Here is a 25,322-nt window from a genome sequence, read left to right as displayed (position 1 = left end):
CTCTGAGTTTCAATGTACTAACTGAATTGTTCCTGGCTACTGTGCTTCTGCTTGCTATTTGGAGTACTGGGATTAGGCTACTGTAAAAGTCATTCCTGCTGATGTAAAAAGGCCTTTGTTGCTTGAATAATGATCAACACTATACGCTGTACTCCACGCAATGTTGACGCCTGTTGCGTGGGCCATTGTAAACACGAGGCATGTGACACCAACGTCTCTTGCCCGAGTAGCCACAAAAATAACAATGAGACAGATATTTCGCCAGATGTGTAAATGTGAAGCATCCGCTTGGCATTTCCAATCACTACCAACTATGGTGGAGAAAGGAAGCCAAGTGGCCGGCAGTGGAGAAGATAGATTTTGACGGATATTCTAGAAATGTTCTCTTCGATTAAACATTTAAATAAATGTTTCTGTTCTCAAAACTAGAATGTGTAAACTTTACCCTCTGTCAAAGTTTTTTTTAATCGTGTTGTTTAGAAGGAGTGCTCGGGCGAATTTAGTTTTTGTACACGCGCACTTCACAAAGTAGGCGTTCCCCAACGGAAATATGTAAATACGTGCAGGAACGAGCAAATGGGATCTTCCTAGCTCGTTCTTGGTTCTGCCCTCCTCCTTGCCTGTTCTGTTCACTTTGACTCATGAGTTCCCATTGGAAACGAAACGCGGTGGTCTATCTTGGGTTAGTTATTAAAATCTTTGGAGTAGCTTGCAGGAGGCAGGGGCGAATGGCGGCGGTGCGCAGCGAGGAAGTGGCGGGGATTTAGCTAAAACACTGTGTAAAGCTACTAGAATCGCTCCGGAATGCAGTGGCGTTGACACAGTAGAGGAATGTAAGTGCCATTATACACGAATGTCGCTGTGAATATTGAAACGTCCTCAGTGGAGGCGTCCAATGAGACGAATTAGGGGGCGTGATCAGTGGTGCTAGGTAGCTGCAGGCTACAAACAAACTCGCGGCCTATCATGTTCCTCGCTGCTGGATAACTAACTAATATGTACAATTGCTAGCTTCCCTATTTTGTTTTTAAACGAGACTATTTGTATAAGCTATGATTAGTTGTGCATGCTTAACTAACTACGTGCATTCTGTGGTTGTACGACCAAGTAGTTAAATATTTTGTTATGGGAATGGTGCTTTTAAGGAAAGCTTATCATGTCGCTGTCAGGCCTGCACTAGTTTGTTTGCCAGCTAGCTAAATTAGCTACAGTAACTGGTTAGCTGCAGTTACAGGACTAGCCTAGCTAACTTTACAACGAAGGCTGCCATTCATATGGCACACATGCATCCATTGGTAGCATCAATTAGCTAATCATAAAGATGAAGTAGTTTTGGCGCAATTGCATACATGTATATCCTCGCCCTCAGTAAATTACGTTAAGGTACGCTAGCTAGCTGGATTGTTATGCTAACTGAAAGTAGCTAGCTGCCAACGACCCCGAGCTAGTGCACCAGTCTGCATCTGATTCCTGCCACTCTGATGAAAGTTTTTGGTTTTAGACTCTTTCTAGATATCATAAACGGAGCTAAACAGATTGTGTTTGCAGTCCTGTAATGAAGTTATCTGGAGCTGTCAGTCCTGACAGTAAGTATTAATTTATCATTAATTTGCTAGCTAACGTTACCTAGCTAGCAACGTCATATAATATAGCAAGGTAGCCTTGCTAGTTAACTGATGTTCTTCTGCAATATTTTTCGTTTATTAGGATCCTCATTAGCTATTGCTCATTCAGCAGCTATCTACTATTTCAGCCATTCTTGTCTGCCCCAAATGTCCAACACATGTCCAGTGTCATCCACCATTGATTGTTATTGAATCATGGTAGTTAATAACTTTAGCTTGTCAATGTTGCATTTGCTGCACGGGAACTATTTTTAGAAATGTCATGACAGTTAATGTACTAGCTATCTTGTCTACATGGCTGTTGACTCCTTCTGTATAGGGGACCTATTTGATATGGAGTGTCTGAAGATTGAAATAGATTGTTCTGAATCTGAGCCATCTCTGTTGTCTGTACTGTAGCCTATGTTATTAATACCCGATCCTCTTATCCCTGCAGAGCTGACAGGAAGGGAACAGCATTCATGGATGTAGTGGACACTTTCAACCATTTGATTCCCAGTGACCAGTTGGATGACTCCATGCTGATAGGGCAGAACTTGGAATGTGAAGCGAGTAATGACTTCGGAACAGGTGTCGACCAGCTGGGAGACTCACTGAGGAACATGCTTAGTGATAAAGATCCCATGTTTGGATCTGCAAGTTCACACTTCAATATCTTAGATAATGAAGACGCCAACTTCCAGATCGCCGAAGCAACAGGTATTTGTAGTGAGAATTACTTTTGTACGACTTCAATTGACAGTACAAGCTATGTCGACGGGTGTTTATAGAAACCACTGTTTGTAACTACTGATGTTTGTTAATGCTTCTAAAATAATTCTAAATGATTATTTAATCTCTAATCTTCTCTCCCCCAGTAGTTGCAGATGTTGATGTTGGTGCAACAGAGGGCATCCTCAGTACCGCTGGTGGTGGGTTGGCTGGTACAGAGACTCCGCCAGTCAAACGGTCTGTTGGCAGACCCAGGAAATACGCATTAGGAGTTACCCCAGGTTAGCAACAATTCCGTTTTACAATGGAGTGTATTTTATGTATATATTATTTTTGTGCTGTTATGTAGTGACAGGCAAGTGGTTGAAACAGTTTGAAGGGTTGGAGCGGGGAGACAGGCAGGTGGGAGAAACCATTTGAAGGGTTGGAGCAGGGAGACAGGCAGGTGGGAGAAGCAGTTTGAAGGGTTGGAGCGGGGAGACGGGCAGGTGGGAGAAACAGTTTGAAGGGTTGGAGCGGGGAGACGGGCAGGTGGGAGAAGCAGTTTGAAGGGTTGGAGCGGGGAGACGGGCAGGTGGGAGAAGCAGTTTGAAGGGTTGGAGCGGGGATTGAACCTTGGCCTCCGGTGGGGAGAGGACTTTATGTCAATAGGACTACACCGGTAGCATTACTGTGATTAACACTAAATACAGCTATTATCATTGACAAGATAGGACACTAAATACAAAGCCATGCAAATTCAAGGTCCCCCCCCCCCCCCCCACGCTTTCATTTTCCGAGTATGAAAAGTTGATGTTGTGCCTAGTTTAGAATTGACTTTGGTTGCCTTATTGCTTCGTTTTATTTTGTCAAATGAGAAATGTCAGAGTGTGACTTTAAATTCCAGAGCGAAGTGCAGGCAGAGGGTCTTCAAACAACAAAAAGCCCCCGGGAAAACCTGGGAGACCTAGAAAGAAGTCCACTCTGAGTGAGAAGATCACTACTGCTGATGAATTAAGGAGAGAGCTTCACCTGGGTGGCGGCAGGGTGAATATCAACGACCTTGACTTGGGCTCGTCGATGAACCCCGTCGTTGTGTTACAGAGGTTGACCGTCACTTTCGGGGGTTTCAAAATCGAGCTTCTCCCGGGACCCTCCTTTACCGCTTTCACATCAGCTGAAAACACTGAGGAATGTTATGAGGATGGCTCGCTGTACGGTGAAGGGATGGAATACACTATGGTACAAGAGGAACCGTTACACATACAGAATCCCACTGCAGGGAGTGGAGGTGGCGTGGGTGCTGCTCAGCTCTTCGTGAAGTACTGTGCTGACGACTTGCCCCTAGGGCTCGGACCTTACGTCAACCCCAATGACGTTCAGGCCTCCAACGGGGCGCTTCCAGGTAGTCCTTGCTTGGTCGAGACCAAACTCGACGACCAAAGTGATTCTCAGAAGCATGATCCAGCGGAGGTGAGGAAAGATACCGGCATCAAGAAAGCAGCGCAGCAGCACCTGCCAAACAGCAAAGTTCCTACCACTAATAATCCAGCCAAAAAGCAGCAGTCTAAGCTGAAGCTGTCAGCACTGTCCTCCGATAAGAACAAGCACCTGTTAGCTGGTAAGGGGCCCACAGGAACACAACAACACGCCCTGGGGAAGAAGCTCCACCAGAGAGGCAACATGCACAAGATGGACGAAATGAAAGCCAAACAAGTCATCGTGTCCTTGAAAAGGCGAGGTGAATTCAACCCAGCTCAACCCGGCCCTAAGATTCAGAGGACGCAAGACGGACGTCCTGTGAAACTAAAGCAGAGATTACCTGACGTGGGCCGTGGTGGTCCGGTCAAAAAAACACTGCCGTCTGGAAAGCGTCCTCCTGGTATGTCGCCCGGGACGACGATTACAACCAAACCGTCTAACTCTCACGTGGCCGACACCCAACCACAACCCCAGTTTGGCTGGACACCATGTAAACGTGCCAATCCTCAGAAGGAGACATCGGAGGAGGAGAAGGAGGAGGAGCAAGACGAGCCTAAAGTGAAGAAGCCAGACAAGTGTCTTCAGAAACAGAGAAGCAGGAACGTCAGCAGAAGCATCTCCGTGGAGGAACCACAGCTCTTCATCCCCGACAACGCTCCTGCCGTCGTGAAGAAGGAACCCAGTGAAGAAGAACAGGCTAAAGAATCTGGGAAGGGACCAGAAAAGGAACCTGCAAATAGTGAGACCGTTGTGTGGGATCCAAACAAGAACTGTGGATTGTGCAATAAGCCACATAGTAACAAGTAAGAATTGTGTTCTTTGCACCAAAGTGATTAGAGTTTGTAAGTTGTTACATCTTAGGCTAAATTACCACAATGAACAAGTAGAATATTCCCTGGGAAGTGAGCTTGTGTTCTTCTAAACAGCTTTGTTTTGTGCATCCGTGTCTGTTTGTCCGTCTGTGTTTTTGTTCTGTTCAGGTTCATGGTGGGCTGTGGGCACTGTGATGACTGGTTCCATGGGGACTGTGTTGGTCTGGACCTGGCCAAGGTGAAGCAGATGGGAGGGGGGGACCAGGAGTATGTCTGTCTGCAGTGCTGTACCAAGGACCAGTACACCACCACCAAGGTCTGTTCATCGATTTCTACTGCACTAGGAATAGGTTTAGATCTTAATGGAGAAGGGAGTGTGTTTCTCTGAAGTGCTGCAAGGTCAATGGATTGATTTTTAAGTTGCACTATCTCAAAGTTTATTTTAACTTGTGGTTAAATATAATAATATTTCATGTTATTTATCTTCTTCTCCTCATTAGGAGCCAGGCGGTGCTGTGCAGGGGGAGGCCAGGGCAGAGGGACAGCAGAAGCCCTCTGAGAACCAGGACAACAAGATGGCCGCCAAGCAGAAACAGCCGTCCCCACATCCTGTCACCTCCGGGGGAGTCAGGCCCTTCAGAAAGGTAAGGTTCACTCTGCTAGTAGCCTGCAATGCATGCTTTAATTGTCATTCATTTTTTTGTAAATTTAATGTAGGCCTGAATACCGGATAAGAATATTATAATAATCTTAAATGGAGCTGTAACATCGGATTACCGTCGGGTCAGTGCATATTTATGATATTAAAGCCTATGAGAAGAGTTTGGATGATAAACCTTTTATATGCATATTATCTGTTGTCAAAATCTTAAATTCAACAGCCAAATGTTTTAGGCGCATAATCTTCAACAAGCCCTACCATTGACTAAATGTAGTGGTGCAGATTTTGTCCTCCTCAGTTTATTCAGCTGATATGTATGAAAGCCAGTGTTGGTACTACTCAAGAGTTGGTTGACCTCTTTTCACTTCCTCTTTATTCTCTGCATGTGTGCACATGGATGGAAGGGTGTTAGGTTACCATGGTGATTCTATTCAACGTCTGACTTAAGGACATTTTAAAATGGTGGTTATGTTTTCAGCACCACGATGGATGGAGGTTTATGGCCAGGCCCAACGAGAAAAACAAACATTTTGTATACAATTGAATTTGTAAGATCATTTAGAATCTCACAGAGGCGATATGTTGTGTCTCACTCTGTAACAGGACTCTGTGGAAAGACAGACGACTGAAGTAAAAGATTCTACGCAGAAATCAGGTGTGTTGTGTGCTTCTACATTCTGCTGTCCATGTCCCTCACAGGAGTCGTGCTCAGTAGGCATGAAACTGTAAAAGGGGAGGGAATATATGAATTTGTCCAATAAGAAACGCTTGTTTTCAATTGGGGGAGAAAAAAAAACATTTTAAAATGTTGTACTACACGGTGCCCTAATGAACATGCCCTACTCTGCGACGTCTCCTACTCTCTGTGGCTGTGTCCTGTTAGGAGTGTCAGTCAAACAGGAGACCAAGAGGCCCAAGGTGTCGTCTCCCTCCTCTAAGAAACCGGTGTCTGTTGACCAGATCAGACGGAGCGTCCGTGACGCCCTGAAGGACATCCTCCTGAAGAGGTCATTAAACATGTTATAACAGTAACTTAACAACAATCTGTTTAGTATAATAACCATTATAACAGTCTGATGATGCACAGCACGGCCAAATGTATGTGGACACCTGCTCGTCGAACATCTCATGGTCATTAATATGGAGTTGGGCCCCCCCTTTGTTGCTGTAACAGCCTCCACTCTTCTGGGAAGGCTTTCCACTAGATGTTGTAACATTGCTGTGGGGACTTGCTTCCATTCAGCCACAAAAGCTTTAGAGAGGTCAGACACTGATGTTGGGCGATTAGGCCTGGCTCGCTGTCAGCGTTCCAATTCATCCCAAAGTTGTTCGATGGATTTGAGGTCAGGGCTCTGTGCAGGCTAGTCATGTTCTACCACACTGATCTTGACAAACCATTTATGTATGGACCTCACTTTGTGCACGGGGGCATTGTCATGCTGAAACAGGAAAGGGCCTTCCCCAAACTGTTGCCACAAATTTGGAAGCACAGAATCGTCTAGAATGTCATTGTATGCTGTAGTGCTCGGCAATGGAAACTCATTTCATGAAGCTCCCGGCGAACAGTTCTTGTGCTGACGTTGCTTCCAGAGGCAGTTTGTAACTTGGTAGTGATTGTTGCAACCGAGGACACGATTTTTACACGCTACGTGCTTCAGCCCTCGGCGGTCCAATTCTGTGAGCTTGTGTGGTCTATGACTTTGCAGCTGAGCCGTTGTTGCTCCTAGACGTTTCCACTTCACAATAACCGCACATACAGTTGACCGGGGCAGCTCTAGCTGGGCAGAACTTTGACTGACTTGTTGAAAAGGTGGCATCCTATGACGGTCCCATGTTGAAGGTCACTGAGCTCTTCAGTAAGGCCATTCTGCTGCCAGTATTTTCCTGTGGAGATTGCATGGCTGTCAGCAACAGGTTTGGTTGAAATGGCAGAATCTGTTAATTTGAAGGGGTGTCTACATACTTTTAGCCATGTAGTGTATCTGCCTGTAGAGAAGGGTGGTGATCCTCTATTTTCCTCCTGTGTAATCCTCTATTGTGCCCTACATTGTCTCAGGCTGAAGGAGTCTGATTTCCAGGCGTCACCAGAGAAGGCTGCTGAGGTGGCCAAGAAGACTGAGAGAGAGCTGTTTGCCTTCTACAGAGACACCGACTGCAAATACAAGAGCAAGTACCGGAGCTTGATGTTCAACCTCAAAGACACCAAAAACAATGTAAGTCGTTATGTTAACAAATTTGAGGCAATGAATTCTCTTTTAGACAATACTGACTCTTTGATGCTGACATTTTACGGACATTATATTGGATTTTGTCCCAGCTTGTAGTAGGTACTTGGTCTCGAAGTGATATGCGTTTAGAACGTTAACTACATGAAATGGATATACAAACGCAAACATGATCTAAAATACATTTTGATATCAGTTCATCTCGCTATGTGACTTTATAACTTGTGTATTTCAGGTGTTATTCAAGAGGGTTCTGAAAGGGGAGATTTCTCCTGGCACTTTGATAAGGATGAGTCCTGAGGAACTGGCCTCAAAAGAACTGGCTGCATGGAGACAGAGAGAGAATAGACACGTAAGCAACACTAAAACACACCGCCTGCCTGTCCTCCTCCAACACTAAAACACACCGCCTGCCTGTCCTCCTCCAACACTAAAACACACCGCCTGCCTGTCCTCCTCCAACACTAAAACACACCGCCTGCCTGTCCTCCTCCAACACTAAAACACACCGCCTGCCTGGCCTCCTCCAACACTAAAACACACCGCCTGCCTGGCCTCCTCCAACACTAAAACACACCGCCTGCCTGTCCTCCTCCAACACTAAAACACACCGCCTGCCTGTCCTCCTCCAACACTAAAACACACTGCCTGTCCTCCTCCAACACTAAAACACACTGCCTGTCCTCCTCCAACACTAAAACACACTGCCTGTCCTCCTCCAACACTAAAACACACCGCCTGCCTGTCCTCCTCCGACACTAAAACACACCGCCTGTCCTCCTCCAACACTGAAACGCACCGCCTGCCCGTCTTCCTCCGACACTGAAACGCACCGCCTGTCCTCCTCCAACACTGAAACGCACCGCCTGCCAGTCTTCCTCCGACACTAAAACGCACCGCCTGCCGTCCTCCTCCGACACTAAAACGCACCGCCTGCCCTCCAACACTGAAACGCACTGCCTGCCCGTCCTCCTCCGACACTAAAACACACCGCCTGTCCTCCTCCAACACTGAAACGCACTGCCTGCCCTCCTCCAACACTGAAACACACCGCCTGCCCTACTCCAACACTGAAACGCACCGCCTGCCCTCCTCCAACACTGAAACGCACTGCCTGCCCGTCCTCCTCCGACACTAAAACACACCGCCTGTCCTCCTCCAACACTGAAACGCACCGCCTGCCCGTCCTCCTCCGACACTAAAACGCACCGCCTGCCGTCCTCCTCCGACACTAAAACGCACCGCCTGCCGTCCTCCTCCGAAGTATTTGACTAGTTCTCTAAGGACCGGTTTCCCAGACAGATTCATCTTAATTCTGGACTAAATAGGACTTTCAGTGGAGAGCCCCTATTGAGTATGTTTTTATTCCATGACAAGGCTTCATCTATGTCAGGTAAAGCTGCCCTAAAAACACTGTATAGAAAAGGCATTGTAGAATGAAAGTAGCTTACCTCATTGGTTCATCACACCTCCCTGTAAGTTAAACTTAGTCATCATACCAAATCATATTGATTTAATGTTGACAAGTTAAAACGGGTTGTGTGACCTGAACTATCAATGACCTTTTACCAAAATGGACTGTGATCATTGCTCTTTCTGTGTGGGATTCATTCACCAATATGTTCTTGTCCCCCCCCCCCCCCCCCAGGCGATAGAGATGATTGAGAAGGAGCAGAGAGAGGCGGAGAGGCGACCCATCACCAAGATCACACACAAAGGAGAGATAGAGATTGAGAGCCAGGAGTCTGGGAAGGCACCAGAAGCCATAGAGCCCGAGGTAAGACACAGCTCATGTAAAGAAACACCACGCTTCTTGTTCAAGTGAGTTCTGGTCCTTTTTAAAAAAGAATTCTGTGATTTATTTTGGGTTCTGGAATAGTTGGTGGTCATAGGTAATGCTGTTACTCTAACCGTGTTACCGCCACAGCTCTAGTCATAGTCCTTATAAACGTAGAAGCTGGGTTAATAAGGGACATGACCAGACAGGCCCACACACTGCAGATGTTCTGTTAACACCTTTATGGACCTCCTGGATTATTGGTTCTACATGATATAGAGTTGAGCATGTCCTCTTCCTAAGAAATAGTTCATACCTTTTTGTTTAATCATTTCTGGGTGAATCTCAATTGTATTTACTCAAATTAACACACCCTGGTCTATCCTTGCCTCCTCAACATACCGACCATTTCGAATCTCACCATATCCTCTCTGCTATGCAATCTGGTTTCAGAGCTGGTCATGGGTGCACCTCAGCCATGCTCAAGGTCCTAAACGATATCTTAACCGCCATCGATAAGAAACATTACTGTGCAGCCGTATTCATTGATCTGGCCAAGGCTTTCGACTCTGTCAATCACCACATCCTCATCGGCAGACTCGATAGCCTTGGTTTCTCAAATGATTGCCTCGCCTGGTTCACCAACTACTTCTCTGATAGTTCAGTGTGTCAAATCGGAGGGTCTGCTGTCCGGACCTCAGGCAGTCTCTATTGGGGTGCCACAGGGTTCAATTCTTGGACCGACTCTCTTCTCTGTATACATCAATGATGTCGCTTTTGCCGCTGGTGAGTCTCTGATCCACCCTCTACGCAGATGACACCATTCTGTATACTTCTGGCCCTTCTTTGGACACTGTTAACAACCCTCCAGGCAAGCCTCAATGCCATACAACTAAACTCTCCTTCCATGGCCTCCAATTGCTCTTAAATACAAGTAAAACTAAATGCATGCTCTTCAACCGATCGCTGCCTGCACCTACCCGCCTGTCCAACATCACTACTCTGGACGGCTCTGACTTAGAATACGTGGACAACTACAAATACTTAGGTGTCTGGTTAGACTGTAAACTCTCCTTCCAGACCCATATCAAACATCTCCAATCCAAAGTTAAATCTAGCATTGGCTTCCTATTTCGCAACAAAGCATCCTTCACTCATGCTGCCAAACATACCCTTGTAAAACTGACCCTCCTACCAATCCTCGACTGGCGATGTCATTTACAAAATAGCCTCCAATACCCTACTCAACAAATTGGATGCAGTCTATCACAGTGCAATCCGTTTTGTCACCAAAGCCCCATATACTACCCACCATTGCGACCTGTACGCTCTCGTTGGCTGGCCCTCGCTTCATACTCGTCGCCAAACCCACTGGCTCCATGTCATCTACAAGACCCTGCTAGGTGAAGTCCCCCCTTATCTCAGCTCGCTGGTCACCATAGCATCACCCACCTGTAGCACGCGCTCCAGCAGGTATATCTCTCTAGTCACCCCCAAAACCAATTCTTTCTTTGGCCGCCTCTCCTTCCAGTTCTCTACTGCCAATGACTGGAACGAACTACAAAAACCTCTGAAACTGGAAACGCTTATCTCCCTCACTAGCTTTACTACACCTGTACATAGCCCACCTATAATTTAGCCCAAACAACTAGCTCTTTCCCTACTGTATTTATTTTGCTCCTTTGCACCCCATTATTTTTATTTCTACTTTGCACATTCTTCCACTGCAAATCTACCATTCCAGTGTTTTACTTGCTATATTGTATTTGCCACCATGGCCTTTTTTTGCCTTTACCTCCCTTATCTCACCTCATTTGCTCACATCGTATATAGACTTGTTTCTACTGTATTATTGACTGTATGTTTGTTTTACTCCATGTGTAACTCTGTGTTGTTATATGTGTCGAACTGTTTTGCTTTATCTTGGCCAGGTCGCAGTTGCAAATGAGAACTTGTTCTCAACTAGCCTACCTGGTTAAATAAAGGTGTTCTCAACTAGCCTACCTGGTTAAATAAAGGTGTTCTCAACTAGCCTACCTGGTTAAATAAAGGTGTTCTCAACTAGCCTACCTGGTTAAATAAAGGTGTTCTCAACTAGCCTACCTGGTTAAATAAAGGTGTTCTCAACTAGCCTACCTGGTTAAATAAAGGTGAAATTAAAAGAAAAACATGCATCGGACAATGAGGAATCAAGGAAATACAATTTATCCTGTGTCCATACATTTCTTATGAACTCTCACTGTTGTTGTTTGAACTCTTCCAGCCAGAGCCTGTGGCTGCTTCCAAAGTGACCGAGGAGCCAGTGGAAGTTCCCCAAGAGAAGACGTTGTCGACAACAACCGAGAGCGTCAATATTTTCCAAGATACAACCAGTCTGCATAAGACTCACCTGTTTGACCTCAACTGTAAGATCTGCACAGGTAGGCCCTGATTCTGTTCTTTCAGTTTCTGCTTTGATTTTGAAGGATAGTGGAAGTACTATAGATATGTGTTTATGCTTGATCAGATAGAATGGAAGTAGGGGGGAGATGGATTAGGAGGATAGAAGGTGAACATGCCAAATGAGCCCTACTCAGGATTGTGGCTTTAAGTCAATTCTTACCAGTGGTTTTGTATTGGACTAAATTGAATTGTAATTTGTGAAGGACGTATGGCTCCACCTGTGGAGGAGGCTCCTACCAAAGTGGTGAAAGTGGCCACTAGTGTAGTGAGGAGACGGTCTGCTACCAGCACTACAGAGGCAGTAACCAAGAACACACAGTCTACTACCACTACCTCCAGCACTACAGGGGGACAGACCACGAACACACCGTCTGCCACCACTACCTCTACAGAGGGAGGGACACCCTCCTCATCTGCTAAGGACCACGACCTTCACCTCTTAGTCCTAGAGGAGAGCCTCCTCAGCGCCAAAACCTTCTCCAACTACAAGGGGAGGTATGTGGATCAATCAGTCAATTACCCAGAACAGTCAGTCAGTCACCCCTGTTTACATCCGCAAATGTTAGTCATTTTCCAGGAACACGGCCTACAACCCAAAGAGAAGGCAAAGCACAGTGGCCATATTGTACTTCATCATTCTCGTCCTTGTGATAGAATCACAAAGGCTATCAATGTAATTGTCATACAAAGTAAAGTGGTGTTGAGTTAGTTACACGGCCATTCTAAATGTATTTAGAAAATATACTGTACCAGTCAGGTTTGGACAAACCTCCTTCCAGGATTGCACTTTTATTTTCTACATTGTATAATAATAGTGACGACATCAAACTATGTAATAACCATAAGTGTTTAAGCAAAATAGATTTTAGATTCTTCAAAGTAGCCACCTTTTGCCTTGACGACAGCTCTGCACACTCTTGGCATTCTCTCAACCAGCTTCACCTTTGAATGCTTTTCCAACAGTCTTGAAGGAGTTCCCACATATGCTGAGCACTTGTTGGCTACTTTTCCTTAACTCTGCGGTCCAACTCATCCTGTGGTGCGACAGGTAGAGTTGGCCCAGTAACCAAAAGGTTTTTGGATCGAGTCCCCGAGCTGACAAGGTTAAAAATCTGTCGGCAGTTAACCCACTGTTCCGTCATTTTAAATAAGACTTTGTTCTTAACTGACTTGCCTAGTTAAATAAATAAATCCCAAACCATCTCAATTGGGTTGAGGTCGGGTGATTGTGGAGGCCAGATCATCTGACGCAGCACTCCATCACTCTCCTTCTTGGTCAAATAGCCCTTACACAGCCTGGAGGTGTGTTGGGTCATTGTCCTGTTGAAAAACAAATGATAGTCCCACTAAGCACAAACCAGATGGGATGGCGTGTCGCTGCAGAATGCTGTGGTAGCCATGCTGGTTAAGTGTGCCTTGAATTCTAAATAAGTCACTGACTGTGTCACCAGCAAAGCACCCCACACCATAACACCACCTCCTCCATGCTTCACGGTGGGAACCACACATGCGGAGATAATCCGTTCACCGACTCTGCGTCTCACAAAGACATGGTGGTTGAAACCAAACATCTCAAAATTGGACTCATCAGACCAAAGGGACTAGTGTCCATTTAGTAGTGGTTTCTTTGCAGCAATTCGACCATGAAGGCTTGATTCACACAGTCGATGTGTCTGTTACTTGAACTCTGAAGTATTTATTTGGGCTGCAATCTCTAATGAGCATATCCTCTGTAGCAGAGGTAACTCGGGGTCTTCCGTTCCTGTGGCGGTCCTCGTGAGGGCCAGTTTCATCATAGCGCTTGATGTTTTTTGTAACTGCACTTGAAGAAAAGTTCTTGAAATGTTCTGGATGGATTGACCTTCATGTCTTAAAGTCATGATGGACTGTCGTTTCTCTTTGCATATTTGAGCTTTTCTTGCCATAATATGGACTTGGTCTTTTACCAAATAGGGCTATCTTCTGTATATACCCCCCTACCTTGTCACAACACAACTGATTGGCTCAATTGCATTAAGATGGAAAGAAATTAGACCAATTCACTTTTAACAAGGCACCTGTTAATTGAAATGCATTCCAGGTGACTGACTACTTGATGAAGCTGGTTGAGAGAATGCCAAGAGGGTGCAAAGCTGTCGTCAAGGAAGAGGGTGGCTGCTTTGAATATATTTAGACTTGTTTATTTTTTTGGTTACTACATGATTCCATATGTGTTATTTCATAGTTTTGATGTGTTCACTATTATTCTACAATGTAGAAAATGGCACAAATAAAGAAATCCTTGAATGAATAGGTGTGTCCAAACTTTTGACTGGCACTGTTAATTATTATTATTAAATGACCAATAAAGCAGAATTAAGTGCAGGGTTATTCTAAAGTTGTTTGTATTCCTGGCCTCCAGGTCAGTGTCTATGAGTGGCAGAGATGGCGAGGCTTCCTTCCTGTCCAACCTGCAGCCTCTATGGAGAGGGCTTGTCAACATGCCTGCTGTGGCCAAGCTCCTCACTAAAGCCTTCCCTGTATCAGGTGTCCTGGACCACCTGACAGAGGTAAAACTGCACAAAGATATTTATAAGTGCCTATAAATGTTTATTAATTCATATAAATGCATCATATATTTGTTTTTGCTTTAATGAAATGTAATGCTTTAAATAGTGTAAATGTGTTTATAAATCCTCTAATGCTTATTCATGAAAGTGATCGTGTTACAACACAGCATTTAGATGTTCTAGTTATGGAATGCCGTTATCTAAATGCCATTTATATTAACAACTCAACAAACTATCACGTTGAAGGGTAGATGGCATAAACGTAACCACATACTTGATGAATTTATTGTTACAAATCCATTTCCAAGGTTGCTAGCCAAGTAGGCTGCTAACGTTAGCCCTACTCTCCTGCTAACATTAGCCCTACCAGCCTGCTAACATTAGCCCTACTCTCCTGCTAACATTAGCCCTACTCTCCTGCTAACATTAGCCCTACTCTCCTGCTAACATTAGCCCTACCAGCCTGCTAACATTAGCCCTACCAGCCTGCTAACATTAGCCCTACCAGCCTGCTAACATTAGCCCTACCAGCCTGCTAACATTAGCCCTACCAGCCTGCTAACATTAGCCCTACCCGCCTGCTAACATTAGCCCTACCAGCCTGCTAACATTAGCCCTACCAGCCTGCTAACATTAGCCCTACCAGCCTGCTAACATTAGCCCTACCAGCCTGCTAACATTAGCCCTACCCGCCTGCTAACATTAGCCCTACCCGCCTGCTAACATTAGCCCTACCAGCCTGCTAACATTAGCCCTACCAGCCTGCTAACATTAGCCCTACCAGCCTGCTAACATTAGCCCTACCAGCCTGCTAACATTAGCCCTACCAGCCTGCTAACATTAGCCCTACCAGCCTGCTAACATTAGCCCTACCAGCCTGCTGATGATACATTAGCACTAAATGAGTCAGCCAGTTGCTATCAACACCTAGCTCACAGCTACATTAAAGTAAACCAACGTTTTGGAAATACAGGGCCTTCAAAGTTTTCCAAATTTTGCTGCAACAAGGTGCGATTAAAATTGATTTCATTAGATTTTTTTGGTCAACGATCAACACAATACTCTGCCAAAGTTGAAGAAAAATTCTAACAAACTGGGGTACTATAAGAGCTTTTCACACCTGGATTGTACAAGTTTTTTTCCCCACATTTATTATTTTTAAAATCCTTCAAGCTAGTTGTTGATCATTGCTAGACAGCCATTTTCAAATAAATATATGCACGATGGCGCACGCGCGCAGCCGGTTTGGGTTCCGTGTAACTGTTTAAGTCACCATTGGCCTCGTGAAATCCCTGAGAGGTTTCCTTCCTCTCCAGCAACGGAGTTAGGAAGGATGTCCCTATCTTTGTATTGATACACCAACTAAAGTGTCATTAATAACTTCACCCTGCTCAAAGGGATATGACATGCTGATGGTGATAATCCCTGTTATCAGGATCTGCCGGAGAGTTTCCAGATGGGTGGGAGGATCTCCCCACAGATCGTATGGGACTACCTGGACAAAATCAGAGCCACTGGAACAAAGGTACCTTCAAAGTGTAGGCCGACCTGCTTGAAATATGATAAATGGATTTAAACATCAGAAGTTGTCACAAAGAGCTTTTACAGTAACCTGGCCAAGACTCAAGATGTGCCAGTAGGATATACCAATATTATGCCATTTAGCAGACACGTTTATCCAAAGCGTAGTCATGTGTATATATCATATTTTACATATGGGTGGCCTGGGCAGTAAAAGTGTATTCATCTTTCCAAGACAATCTGTGCCTGAACTGGAGCTGAATAGTAGCTATGTTTTGGGGTACAATGCAGAAAATGTTTTGTGTTTCTTGACACTTAAGTCAATGATTGTAAATAGGAATTTATTAACTTTCCCACCTGGTTAAATAAATGTATTATATTAAAGGAACTGAGGAGTTAAATAGAATTTCTTTCCTCCCTTTATTTTGGTATTTTCTTTTCAGGAGGTGTGTTTGATTCGTTTTTCCCCTGAGACCGACGAGGATGAGATCCACTACACTCTGCTCTATGCCTACTTCAGTAGCCGTAAACGCTTCGGCGTGGTCGCCAACAACTTGAAACAAGTCAAAGACATGTATCTCATCCCCTTGGGTGCTATTGAGAAAGTCCCACACCAATTGGTTCCCTTTGATGGCCCAGGTAACAACCAACTACTCTCTACGTATATTGGGCGAATAGACTTTCATTGGCTAAAGAGATCCTAATAAACAAAAGAATATGTTGGATTAATCTGGTACTGGTTTCCCAGATCAAGCCTACTCTTAGACTGAAAAGCATGCTCAATTGTCTCTGTTCAAAGCTCTTTCTAGTCTGATGGCTCACACAATAGTATAATTAGTTGACTTTCATGGGTAGATTTAAGTCAAAACTGTAACTCTGCCTCTTAGGAACTTTCACTGTCTTCCTGGTAAGCACTCTACACTCTAGTGTAGATTTGGCCTTGTGTTTTAGATTATTGTCCTGCTGAAATGTGAATTAATCTCCCATTGTCTTGTGGAAAGCAGAGTGAACCAGGTTTTCCTCTAGGATTTTACCTGTGCTTAGCTCATTACGTTTCTTTTTATCCTGAAAAACTCCCCCGTCCTTAACGATTACAAGCACACCCATAACAAGGCACAGCTTGAAAATACGGAGAGTGGTGTAATGTATTGGATTTGCCCCAAAATAACACTTAGTATTCAGGACAAAAAGTTAATTGCTTTACCCCATTTTCTTTTGCAGTATTCTGTACAGGCTTCCTTTTCACTCTGTCAATTGAAATTGGTGTTGTGAAGTAATTACAATGTTGTTGTTCCATTCTGACGTGACGTGACTACCATTAATGCGATGACGGCTCGTCATCAAATAACAACATGCCACGTTAAATTATTACGCAATTATTACGGGGCGGCAGCGTAGCCTAGTGGTTAGAGCATTGGACTAGTAACCGGAAGGTTGCGAGTTCAAACCCCCGAGCTGACAAGGTACAAATCTGTCGTTCTGCCCCTGAACAGGCAGTTAACCCACTGTTCCCAGGCCGTCATTGAAAATAAGAATGTGTTCTTAACTGACTTGCCTGGTTAAATAAAGGTAAAATAAATAAAAAATAAAGAAATTATTCTGGGGCACCACAGGAAAAGATTATTTAACAAGTTACCGTTTCCTGATTTAACCCAAGAATATCAGAATCTCGATATCGTACCCGTCATCCATGAATCATTTGCTCCTATTTCAGTCTCATTCTGAACGTTGTAATATCCTATAAATCTGCACAAACCCTAGTCTCCATGATGAATCAGCTTAATTATTTACTAACTAATGAAATAATCACACAGACATACACACACAGTATAGTATTGAATACTGATTATTAACATGATGCAATGAAAAGTCCCTAGTGGATCATTAACCCAATATGATTACTTGTTACACAATAAAAGGGATGGGGAAAGAGAGACAAAGGAATTAAACTACCGTACATACAGTTGAATAGTATAATAATAATCTCTTTTAAATCACCCAGTTCATTTTCTGGGAAGTCAGTCGACAGAATCTCTAGTTGTTTTAACCTCTCTGGGATATGTGGGACGGTAGCGTCCCACCTGACCAACATCCAGTGAAAATGCAGAGCGCCAAATTCAAATACATATTTTTTTTTTTACTTAAAAAAACTTTGAAATCACATATTCAATATACCAAATTAAAGCTACAATTGTTGTGAATCCAGCCAACGTGTCAGATTTCAAAAATGCTTTACGGTGAAAGCAAACGATGCTATTATTTGAGGATAGCACACCAGTAAACAAAGAGAGAAAGGCATATTTCAACCCTGCAGGCGCGACACAAAACGCAGAAATAAACATATAATTCATGCCTTACCTTTGACGAGCTTCTTCTGTTGGCACTCCAATATGTCCCATAAACATCACAAATGGTCCTTTTTCTTCCATTTAATTCCATCGATATCCAAAATGTCAATTTATTTGGCGCATTTGAAAAACACTGGTTCCAACTTGCCCAACGTGACGCCGACATAATGTCTGCTCACGATTACTGACTGGGTAAAACTTTACATGGGAAAACAATTCTCATTTAGAAGGCTGAAATCACGTAAGTTCCACAACATTCAGATGTAAATCTGATAACTGGGACATTTGGAGTTAACGTTATTTGGTTATACCATCCTTAATGATATCACAAAACAACAACTGATTTGACATGATTATTGTTTAAATAACCACGGACCATTCCAAATGTTTGGATTACAGAAAGTTTAATTATCCAATTTGTAAAAGTTTCGGCCAAGTTTCTCTCTGTTCACATTAAAGTCACCATGGTGAAATCCCTGAGTGGTTTCCTTCCTCTCCGGCAACTGAGTTAGGAAGGACGCCTGCATTTTTCTAGTGACTGGGTTTATTCATACACCATCCAAAGAGTATAATAACTTTACCAAGCTTTAACCATCTACCAACAGGTGCCCTTCTCTACGAGGCATTGGAAAACGTCCTTGGTCTTTTGAATCTGTTTGAAATTCACTGCTTGACTCAGGGACGTTACAGATAATTGTATGTGTGGGGTACAGAGATGAGGTAGTCGTTCAAAAATCTTGTTAAACATTATTATTGCACACAGTGAGTCCAGCCAACTTATTATGGGACTTGTTAAGCACATTTTTACTCTTGAACTTTTTTTTAGACTTGCCATAACAAGGGGTTGAATACTTGTTGACTCAAGACATTTCAGCTTTACATTTTATTAATTTCTAAGCATTTTGAAAATCATAATTCCACTTTGACATCATGGGGTGTTATGTATAGGCCAGTGACACAACAACATGTGGGAAGAGTCATGTGAATACTTTTTGAAGGCCCTGTAGGTGCGGATGTTTTTTTTTTGTGTGTCTATTTAAGAACTAACGATGTGCTACCTTCTTTTTGTAGCATTTCTGACAATGCTAACACCGTCTGAGAGTTTTGAGTAAATTCTTTCAAATATATATATTTTGGTCAAATAAAAAACACTCCTTTAGGGGCGGCAGGGTAGCCTAGTGGTTAGAGTGTAGGGACGGCAGGGTAGCCTAGTGGTTAGAGTGTAGGGACGGCAGGGTAGCCTAGTGGTTAGAGTGTAGGGACGGCAGGGTAGCCTAGTGGTTAGAGTGTTGGACTAGTAACAGAAAGGTTGCAAGTTCGAATCCCCGAGCTGACAAGGTACAAATCTGTCGTTCTGCCCCTGAACAGGCAGTTAACCCACTGTTCCTAGGCCGTCATTGAAAATAAGAATTTGTTCTTAACCGACTTGCCTAGTAAAATAAAGGTAAAATAAAATAAAAAAAAATCTAGTTTTAGATGTGGCCAGTATGTAGAAATTATAATGGACTTATCTATTAAATAACTGCCCTTTTTATCTGGCCCGCGAATAGATTTAGACAAATTGGTCCCTCCAAAAAATGTGCGGCCCTCGAGCCAAAACGTTTGCCCATCCCTGCTCTAGCTAATAATCTGGGTCTGGGAAACCAACCCATGATGATTCATGACCCCATATACCTTTTGAAGGAATATGCGCAATATTCTCACAATGTAAATCATGATGCTTTATTATCTAAAAACATTTACTTTGCCTACTTTTATGTTATTAGGTTGTCTTAGTCCATTCAGAATAGATTCTTATTTGGCAATCTACATAATACATGGGTGTGGCCAACCAATGTTCCATTTATTAAATTAGTTTTCATGTATTTTATGATTTTATTTCAATTTTAGACTGTGCTTTTCATCGGTGTTGCTCTTTAACAGGACTGGAAAACAACCGCCCCAACCTCCTGCTGGGTCTGATCATACGCCAGAGGCCTAAACGGGACTTCCTGCCCGTCGATATCAACGAAACGGCCAGGTTCATACCGGAGAGCAAACCCGAGACAGCGACGACTACGGTTACTGTAAACAACAAAGAAGTTACCCGGGAGGAGGAGAACTCTTACATCTCCTCTCTGTGTGCTTCAAGTACTAAAGAAAAGGACCGAGAAGAGATACCATTGCTGAACACCGCTGAGGAAGTGGTCACAGCAGAACAGTCTAATACAGACATCTCTGAGAAAGCTGAAGCTGAAGGTGAAGATACTGAAGAGGGGTACCAACCACTACGTTTCCTTCCGGGGGTGTTGCGTAGTTGGGGCGGGGAGCTTCTGCCCCTACCAGACTTCTCAGGTAAACCTAAACATAAAAGGCCTGTGCTCACTTCAACACCATTTGCAATTTGAAGCTTTGTTTACTTACCTTTTAACTCATAATAGCAACATGTCTTTGAACCACACCTTACGTTTCGGCTTGCTCCTTCCTTCCTCAGGTAACCCTCCACTGCTGGGTGATGATGGTCGAGAGCCCTCGGCTCCACAGACCTCCAAGGCTGACGGAGGAGCAGCAACCACTCCAGGAAGCTCCACCACCACTAAGAGTCCCAGCGCTGGTGCTCACAGACAGACTGGTTTTGTCATCAAGAAGAGGGAACCCAAAACGGTCAAAGCAGAGGAACCTGTGTCTTCCAGCTTGGCTGAAACGTCTACCGCTAACAACAACGTGTTGGAGAAAGAGGAGGGTGTGGCTTACCGTGGCCCGTCGGTCTCTCTGAAAGACAAACCTCCAGACGTCTCGACAGAGTCCTTCCTGGCCAGCCTCTCCACGGATCCCAACACAGACGGCTCCTTAAACAAAGGAGATTCGGTGTTGTGCGAAAAGGATACATCCAAAGAAGAGAAGACATCTACTCTCTTGTCTCCTACACCCACGTACCAACGCTTCTGTTGAGGAAAGCGTCCCCACACCAAAACCCCTTCCGAGTGGAATCCTGAAGAAAAGCTCTGCGTATTCCAATATGACTGAAGAACCAACTGCTGTCCAATCAGCAGGAACACAGGATCACCCCCAACCTGTTCCTGTCCTGACCACCAGGAAGTATCGTCCTATGGCAGCTCAACACGGATACCCCTCCCACCACCACCAGACTGGCTACAGACGCCCACCTCCAGACCATGGCCCACTACAGGTTGGTCCCTATGGCCCCATCCCCCTCCAGCCTGGAGGACCTCCTGTAGACTTCCAGTACCAGCCAGCACCACCTGTCCCCCCCTTCAGTAACACCGCACCGCCACCTTTCCAGCACCCGCCCCAGCTAACCACCAACTTCAGCTACCCTACTGGCCCCCCACCACCCATGATGTACCCGCCACCTCACGACCCACAGATGCATAATCATGCTGGAATAACACAATGGGCTCAACCTGGTCCAGGTCCCACATCTCCCAACTCTTTCCCCGGGGGGCTACCGTTAGCTTACGGTGGTGACCCTCAGAGGTTTGACTCCGCTGAATCGTTCAACCCGAACCTGCCCCCATCCGCCGCTGCCAAAGAGGACCAGAAGGGGGCAGCGGAGAGGATTCTGTACAGCAACCCCTGGGACAGGCAGCCCGGGTCGGGCCACAAGAAGGAGGACCGGGACCAGTACGGGAGACACCGGCACCACAGTGAGTCCCGTCACGGAGAGAAGAGCCGGAACCACAGCCAAGAGAGGGGAAAGAAACGAGATAGAAGCCGTAGCAGAGAGAGAGACCGGAGTAAAGACTCTTCTTCTCACCACAGAGGGAGCCGGCACCTAACGAGCGCCACGGTCACAGCGAGAGGAGGAAAGAACGGCACCATAGCGACGGTGACCACGGGAACCGTCACAAACACAGCAGGAGAGACTCTGATTATGAGAAATCCAGGAGAAGTTCCAAAGACAGTCACTCATGAGTTGTTTTGTACGACCCGCCCCGAGATGGTCGACCCTACAACAGTTTTAGTGGCATTGTCCCTTTTATATATATATGTTCTTTTTAAAATACAGTAGAGGTCAACACTTCATAGGATTACACATTCTGAGATCTGCTTTCTTAAAAACCAACCGTTAAGGCTTTGAGGCGATATTTCAAGTTTTGAAATTCTCCAGTTTTTTAAAGTGTTAATTTGACTGTATATTTCTGCATGTCACATGGTGACTTGGTGCACTGAGCATTGTGCACTGAGCATTGTGCTCTGAGCATTGTGCTCTGAGCATTGTGCTCTGATATAGATCCCAACCAGTGGTTTAAAGGGATAGCTCAATGATTTGACATGTTTCCATACCTTTTAAAAGCAGTCTATGGATAAGGAGGCAGCAATGATTTGGGCATGATATTTAACACATGCTAAACAGGGTAGACTGACTTAGACTGGGAAATGATCCCAAAACGCTAATGTCGCTAATACTTAGTGTGGATTGTAGTCGTTCCCTCTTGTCCATAGATTGTTTCCAGGGTAAAGAAACAAATCTTTTAATATGTAAAATCGCTGAACTATTCTTTGAATGTTTTCTATAGCATGAAACACAAAATAACAGGCATACCCAGATGGACTGTTGGAGTAGAGATGGAAGGGAAGTTCTGGCGACTTCAGCAGTTTGACATGAATTTAATACAGAGGCGAGAGAAACTAACTATTTTGATTAGCAGAAAACAAGAAAACATTTGAATTAAAGCAGCTTCTCTTATTCTGTTTTTTTCCATTTTATTTTTTTAAATTGCTATACAGAAATTGTTTTTTTTTCTATCGACAAATATTGTGTCTGTACATTTTGGCTTGTCATGTACATTCGAAAATCAAGTGTGCCTTCTGCACCGTGTTCATGTACAGCTGGTAATAAAGGTGATCTTTTTATTGTTGAGAAGAAAGATGTCCTTTTTTAGGAGAGGAATGTATATTCTAATCAGACTTACACTGAGTATATAAAACATGAAGAACACCTGCTCTTTCCATGACAGACTGACCAGGTGGAAGCTATGATCCTTTATTGAGTTTCTCTTCAATCAGTGTAGTAGACAGGTGAGACATGGATTGTGTGTGTGCCATTCAGAGGGTGAACGGACAAGACTAAAGATTTGTGCCTTTGAATGGCGTAGTAGGTGCCAGGCACACCAGTCGTGTGTCAAGAACTGCAACGTTGCTGGGTTGTTCATACTCAACAGTTTCCTGTGTGTAATCAAATGGTCCACCAGCCAAAGGACATCCAGCCACTTGACACAACTGTGGGAATCATTGGAGTCAACATGGGCCAGTAGCCTTGTGGAACGCTTTTGACACCTTGTAGAGTCCATGACCCGACAAACTGAGGCTGTTCTGAGGGGAAAAGGGAGGGGAGCAACTCAATATTAGGAAGGTGTTCTTAATACTTCGGGTATAAACCATCTACTGAGGAGTTGGCAGTTTCAACAGAGTTGTGTTCATCAGGGCACACAATGGATTTTAAAAAACAACACTAACGCTTATGAACAATTCCAGGAAGTTGTCCTCCCTGTTTGTTTTCTTCCATTTGGTGCATAATGAATACAACTTGGCTTGCCATACAAATAGTGTATAAAGAACTAAATTATTACATTCTAGAAACTTCTTTATCACAACACATTAATCACCTATTTTCACAAGTTACAGAACTACTCATTACTTTTGTGAACATTAAATCCTTCGCTGTTTTGGAGGAACTGCAGTTGTCTGGGGTCCTGATACAAACGCACGTCTTTAAGATCTCCCACAAATCCTTTGGTAAACAGCCCAGACGTCACTGTTGAGATGTTCCTGTGCAACTCGAACCCTCCCAAGTACAACAGACCCCCGTAATTCATGGCAACGTAACGCTCGAAGGGGTCCACGTCTTCGAAAAGGACCCTCTCGTCATCCAGGAACACCTGAATAATGGTACTGTTCAGAGAGATAGATAAATAATGCCATTTGTTGCAACACAACGTGACGTTTCTGAAAGTGAGCGGGAGGGAGAGCCTCTCTCCGAGGTTGACTGCGATTTTGAGGTGGCCCGCCTGGAGCCCGACAGCAAGGTAATCGTCGTCATCGTGCTCCGCTCTTCCCATCCACAGAATCAACCCTTCGTTCCCGCTGGCTGTAAAGTTAAACGAAACCTGCGTGTACCTCAGATTCCTTGTGTTGAATTTAGGATCCCTGTATTTCAGATATGATTTCCCAACGAACTTCAGAGTGGTCATGGATAGGCCGACCTGCTTATCGCAGTACCTCCCCTCCCACCCGAGAGGACAGAAACAGTCGTATGAGCCAATCACAAGATCAGAGAAACACAATGATTCATGTTGACACAGGTTATTGACACAATACACCGACTGGTTACACACAGGACCCGTCCAACGAGGAGGGCAGGTGCACATAAAGGAGTCCGAATCGGCGCCGCTCAACGCAGTACAGCGGCCGCCGTTCTGGCACACCTTGTACCCACACGCAGTCCCGTCCCAGTCGCCCACATTGGCCCCTCCCAGGGCCCCTGTCGCCGTCAGGTCAAAGTCGTGTCCGTTTAAGACAAGCTCTCTCACGCCTCCGGTAAAACCCACAGGCTCGTTCTCCACGGAGAACGTAGAGATGGAGCTCAGGTCGGAGACCCCGCCGACGAAGAGGTCCGTGGCCACGTCCAGAGTGGACATCCCTCCCTCGGTGTCGTTCTGCTTCACCTCCAGCCCGTCCAGAACCAGGTACCCCTGGTGGCCTGTCCTGCCTGCCCTCACCTGGAATGATAACAACATCAAATCTTTACAGAAAATATTATTTGCGTGTGTTTTCTAATTATTTATCCAGATCCTGTAAATATCTGATGTGTTTTCAGCACAAACGCAGCTGTAATGTTCTTGCCTGTTCTGTACAGGTGTAAGAACATAATGTGGCAGGAGGAGATGGCTTCCGTTATACGGCCACCTAACCAATTGTGCTATTGTGTCTTTTTTTGCTTACAACTGTGTTGTTGGTTAAGGGCTTGTAAGTGCGGCGGCAGGGTAGCCTAGTGGTTAGAGCGTTGGACTAGTAACTGAAAGGTTGCAAGTTCCAGCCCCCGAGCTGACAAGGTACAAATCTGTCGTTCTGCCCCTGAACAGGCAGTTAACCCACTGTTCCCAGGCCGTCATTGAAAATAAGAATTTGTTCTTAACTGACTTGCCTAGTTAAATAAAGGTAAAATATATATATTTTTAACTAAAAAA

At 44.7% G+C, this 25,322-nt stretch overlaps 2 protein-coding genes across 4 annotated transcripts in view; one reads left to right on the top strand and one right to left on the bottom strand.

Moving 5' to 3' along the window:
* The first annotated feature begins 627 nt into the window (after positions 1–627).
* Positions 628–22,994, top strand: LOC109877347 (PHD finger protein 3). 3 transcript variants are annotated; one of them, XM_031813210.1, is made up of 19 exons: positions 628–833; positions 1,502–1,586; positions 2,062–2,324; positions 2,486–2,617; positions 3,223–4,600; positions 4,778–4,925; positions 5,110–5,253; positions 5,874–5,925; positions 6,154–6,277; positions 7,327–7,483; positions 7,731–7,847; positions 9,144–9,272; positions 11,536–11,692; positions 11,918–12,209; positions 14,116–14,263; positions 15,699–15,788; positions 16,228–16,423; positions 20,056–20,466; positions 20,606–22,994. In XM_031813210.1, exons 3-19 carry the CDS (start codon positions 2,087–2,089, stop codon positions 21,061–21,063), a joined length of 4,371 nt encoding a protein of 1,456 aa, XP_031669070.1. In that variant the 5' UTR covers positions 628–833; positions 1,502–1,586; positions 2,062–2,086; the 3' UTR covers positions 21,064–22,994. The 3 variants fall into 3 exon arrangements, with proteins under 3 accessions (XP_031669070.1, XP_031669068.1, XP_031669069.1); XM_031813208.1 differs by having other exon boundaries at positions 629–833; positions 2,483–2,617; XM_031813209.1 differs by lacking the exon at positions 628–833 and having other exon boundaries at positions 958–1,586; positions 2,483–2,617.
* LOC109885765 (protein eyes shut homolog) overlaps positions 22,665–25,322 on the bottom strand; it is a 72,108-nt gene continuing 69,450 nt past the window's right edge. Inside the window, exon 11 of the mRNA XM_031813211.1 lies at positions 22,665–24,854. Coding sequence (XP_031669071.1) covers positions 23,763–24,854 — 1,092 coding nt within the window. The 3' untranslated portion in view covers positions 22,665–23,762. The remainder of the gene's footprint in view (positions 24,855–25,322) is intronic.

The sequence above is a fragment of the Oncorhynchus kisutch genome, unplaced genomic scaffold (assembly GCF_002021735.2).
Source record: "Oncorhynchus kisutch isolate 150728-3 unplaced genomic scaffold, Okis_V2 Okis04b-Okis11a_hom, whole genome shotgun sequence".
Taxonomy (NCBI): domain Eukaryota; kingdom Metazoa; phylum Chordata; class Actinopteri; order Salmoniformes; family Salmonidae; genus Oncorhynchus; species Oncorhynchus kisutch.
This window is presented reverse-complemented; position numbering and strand designations above follow the sequence as displayed.